At 44.3% G+C, this 4,236-nt stretch overlaps 1 protein-coding gene across 1 annotated transcript; it reads left to right on the plus strand.

Moving 5' to 3' along the window:
* Positions 1 to 767: 767 nt before the first annotated feature.
* Positions 768 to 2,435, plus strand: LOC126622724 (uncharacterized; the record flags this gene model as incomplete). The annotated part of the gene is made up of 2 exons (XM_050291453.1): positions 768 to 1,301; positions 1,382 to 2,435. Coding segments are annotated over 2 exons (1,188 nt in total), but the record flags the coding sequence as incomplete, so codon positions are not given.
* Positions 2,436 to 4,236: the final 1,801 nt, after the last annotated feature.

The raw sequence follows: 4,236 nt of genomic DNA on the forward strand, positions 1-4,236 counted from the left end.
AGAGCAGGAGTTGCAGAAATTTGATAGATGGAAAGAGGCGGAAGAGGGAGAGGGAGAAAAAAGGTTGCTTGGGTTGGATTGTATATAATTGTATGTCTGTTTATGATATGGATACTGTGGGTGTAAAACAAAAAAGTTTGTGTGCACTCATATGTTGTTGTACAAGTTCAAGAGAATCTTGGTTGTGTGAACAAAATTTGTTTATTTGCCACAAGGTTTTGTGTTTGGAAAATAGTTTAATAGGTAAGGTTTATTGACTATAGATTTGTGCTTGGGTAGATAGCTTGACTAGTGAAGCTTTGGTGTTGAAACTTTATAGGTGAAGCTTTGGTGTTGAAGCTTTATAGGTGAAGCTTTGGTTGGCGAAGCTTTATAGGTGAAGCTTTGGGGTTGAAGCTTTATAGGTGAAGCTTTGGTGGTGAAGCTTTATAGGTGAAGCTTTGGTGTTGACACCATAAATTGATTGTGCTTCGCACTATCTTGATGAACATAGTGCGAAGCTTTTGAGATTGATATTTGTCCTCCATTGATGAAGCTTTTGTTGGCACCATAAATTGATTATGCTTCGCACTATCTTGATGAACATAGTGCGAAGCTTTTGAGATTGATATTTGTCCTCCATTGATGAAGCTTTTGTTGGCACCATAAATTGATTGTACTTCGCACTATCTTGATGAACATAGTGCGAAGCTTTTGAGATTGGGAGTTGAATCCCATTGATGAAGCTGCTGTGTTCCCCTTCCCTTTTTTTTTTTTTAGATATATAATGTGGTATTCCTTACTTTGATTTTCCTTGTTCAGTGGAGAAGGTGGGCAAGAAAGTGGAGACTAGCACCAAGAAAAGGAGAGTGCCCATGTTAGTTCCTTCAGAAGACATCCTGTTTCACAAGGAAGCTCGCAAGCACCGGGTGAGACCAATCATTAAAACTAAGTCTCGAGAAGAAATCCTCAAGGTTGTTGCCTCGAAGAAAGCTGAAGCTGAGGCCATTGGATGTGCTGCTGCCATAGTTGCCGGGGAAGATAGGCGATTGCTGCCTCCTCTTCCTACTATTAATCCCATCTTTCCTCCAGTTAGGGAACACATTGGGCAGGAAGGTGATCCTAGTTCTAGCAGCAAGGGTAAAGATAAGGAAGAGGTTGGCAGTGTCCCTTGGAAGGATTTGAAGGTTGCCATGCGGCCAAAGGACTTTGGGTATATCAACAATTGCCTGGCAGGGCGTCGATTCACTTTCGATGAGCTCGGAGAGCCTTTAGCTAAAGATGAATCGGATTGTGACCGGATGTTGAAGCTGTCTTCATATGTGAGTGTTACTTTGTCATTTCCTTGTTTTCTCCTCTTTATTAGCATTATTTTGGTAGCGATGATCGTCTTGTCATGCAGGTCATGAATGAGTATCACGATAGACTGCGAGAGGCTGAGCGGTGCAAAGTGAAACTGAAAGAGAATAAGCAACTTGTGAATGATGCCAGGAAGACGAGCAAAGCTTTGGCTGAGGCCATTGAAGTCAGGGATCAACATTTTGAGAGTTTGAAGAGGCGGAATGGTGAGAACTTGAGACTCAAAGTACAGTTGGAGGCGACTAAGAAACAGTTGGAGACAACTATGCTTGAGGTTTCCAAGGTTAAAGGGGAGTTGGATAGTGCATTGGTTGAGATTTCTGAGTTGAAGAGTAGTATCCCTACTGAGAAGGAAGCTGCTGTGAAGGAGTTCTTGGGTTCCCCGGCCTTTCTCCATGTCCTTAGACCTCGCTGTACCCGGGAAGTTCACTTTGAAAAAAGGAAATGGATGGCTGTCATTGATCGTTATGATGATGGAAGCGTTCTTCGAAAATACCGTGAAGAAATAGATGAGCATCATCGAAAAGGTGAAACCTTCAACCTTGCCGTTTATTCTAGCAGTGCAGATGAGTCTGGTGATGAGGCTAGTGCTGATGAGCAGAGTCATCAGGGTGATGATGAGTTTGGAAATGCAGAAAATGGCGGTAGGACTCATAGTGATATGATCAGGGGTTCAACCTCAGATGAGGATGACTAGAAGTGCTTTCACTTTCTGCATGTACTCTACCTGCACTAGTTTGTTGTTTGTATGGCATGTGCCATGTTAGAAGCCTGAGAGTTTTTTTTTTTTTTTTTTTTTTGTATGTTTATGAGTGTTTGCATTATCAAGCAAGTGTTTGTATTGTCAAGCTTCAAGTGTTTGCATTATCAAGCTTCAAGTGTTTGCCCTATCATTGATGAATGTTTGACTATGTTTGCATAGATCCTTTGTATAGTCTTGTTGACACATACTTAGATTTTATTTTGTATTGGAAACATGTGCGTTGAAGCTTCAACACTTGAGTGTTTCATTGCTCAGAATGTAAAAGAGTTTAGGGCCGAGTTGGCTAAATCACCTCTTTATTGAATTCATACCAAATGGTCTTTGTTACATAGGATGCCGAACGGCTATAGCTTAACACTTGTACAATGTAAGTCTATTTGTAATAGTACTTCAAGTGGTCAGCATTCCATGGATGGCCAAGGGTTTTGCCGTCGGAGCTTCTGAGCTTGTAGGAGCCAGGGCGGCTGATGCTGACGACCTCGAACGGTCCGTCCCAGTTAGGACTGAGTGTTCCTTCACTCGGGACTCTATCACATAGTAATCTTTTCTTCAGTACCCAGTCTCCGACTTTGAAAGAGCGAGGTTTGACCCTTGAGTAGTAGTAGTTGGAGATGCGCTGCTTGTAGGCGACATTCCTCAGGTGAGCCTGATTTCTGTGTTCCTCGACTAGATCCAGGTTGAGGGTGAGTTGCTTGTCGTTCTCACTCTGTATGTAGTTCTGGATTCGGTATGTTGCTTGCTCAAGCTCAACCGGGACAACTGCTTCTGTACCAAAAGCAAGTGAGAATGGAGTTTCTCCTGTGGAAGTCCGATATGAAGTGCGGTATGACCAAAGAACTTGAGGTACGAATTCTGGCCAACAACCTTTAGCTTTGTCCAAGCTAGTTTTCAGAGTGCGCTTGATTATTTTGTTAACGGCCTCGACTTGTCCATTAGACTGGGGATGGGCTGGAGAGGCAAAACATAAGTTGATGTTGAACTTAGAGCAGAACATCTTGAACTTCTTGTTGTCGAACTGCCGCCCATTGTCCGTGACTATCGCATTGGGAATGCCGAATCTGCAGAGGATGTTCTTCCATACGAAGTCCTCTATTTTTCCCTCAGTAATAGTTGCCAAGGGTTCTACTTCAGCCCACTTTGTGAAGTAGTCAACTGCAACGATTGCATAGCGGACCTTGCCTTTCCCTGCAGGCATTGGGCCGATCAAATCAAGTCCCCATTGGGCGAAGGGCCAAGGGCTGATCATAGGAGTGAGCGGCTCGGGAGGGGAGTGAGGGATAGTTGCGTAGCGTTGACACTTATCACATGAGCGAGATATTCTGATGGCATCTTGGTGGAGTATTGGCCAATAGTATCCTTGGCGAAAAGTCTTGTGTGCTAGGGATCGAGACCTAGCATGATCTCCGCAGACTCCTTCATGTATTTCCCGAAGGACAATTTCCGCCTCCGCAGGTGTAAGGCATCTTAGGTATGGCAGGGTGAAACCGCGCTTGTAGAGTTGGTCATTAATGATCAGGTAGCGGGCAGACTTGTATCGAATCTGCTTAGCTTGGACTTTGTCAATTGGGAGGGTGCCATGAGCAAGGAATTTATAAATTGGGGTGATCCAACTATCTTCTTGTTGTAAATTGCACACCTCCGCGACCATGGTGCTTGGTTCTGCCAACAATTCGACATGAATTTTTCTCCCAATCTTGTCTTCCACTGCCGAGGCGAGGCGAGCCAAAGCGTCTGCATGACTGTTTGCCTCTCGAGGAACTTGGGTGATCTGGTAGTGGAAGTGCTTGAGCAAAAGTCGTGTTTGCGCAAGATATGCTGCCATGGAGCTATCCTTAGCATCAAAGTTGTTTGTGACTTGGTTGACCACTAATTGGGAGTCACTGAAGATATCAATTCGTTTAACCCCAAGGTGTTTGGCCAAACGTAAGCCTGCTAGAAGGGCTTCGTATTCGGCCTCGTTGTTCGATGCCTTGAATTTGAAACGAATAGCGTATTCTATCGCCACTTTGTCGGGGGTAGTGAGGACTAATCCTGCTCCGCAGCCTTGTTGGTTGGATGAGCCATCAACATACAGACTCCATGCTGGGGTCGTTGATTCTACTTTCTGAGCTTCCGATGGTAATGAAGCTACTGCT

The sequence above is a fragment of the Malus sylvestris genome, chromosome 5, assembly GCF_916048215.2.
Source record: "Malus sylvestris chromosome 5, drMalSylv7.2, whole genome shotgun sequence".
NCBI classification, from domain to species: Eukaryota; Viridiplantae; Streptophyta; class Magnoliopsida; order Rosales; family Rosaceae; genus Malus; species Malus sylvestris.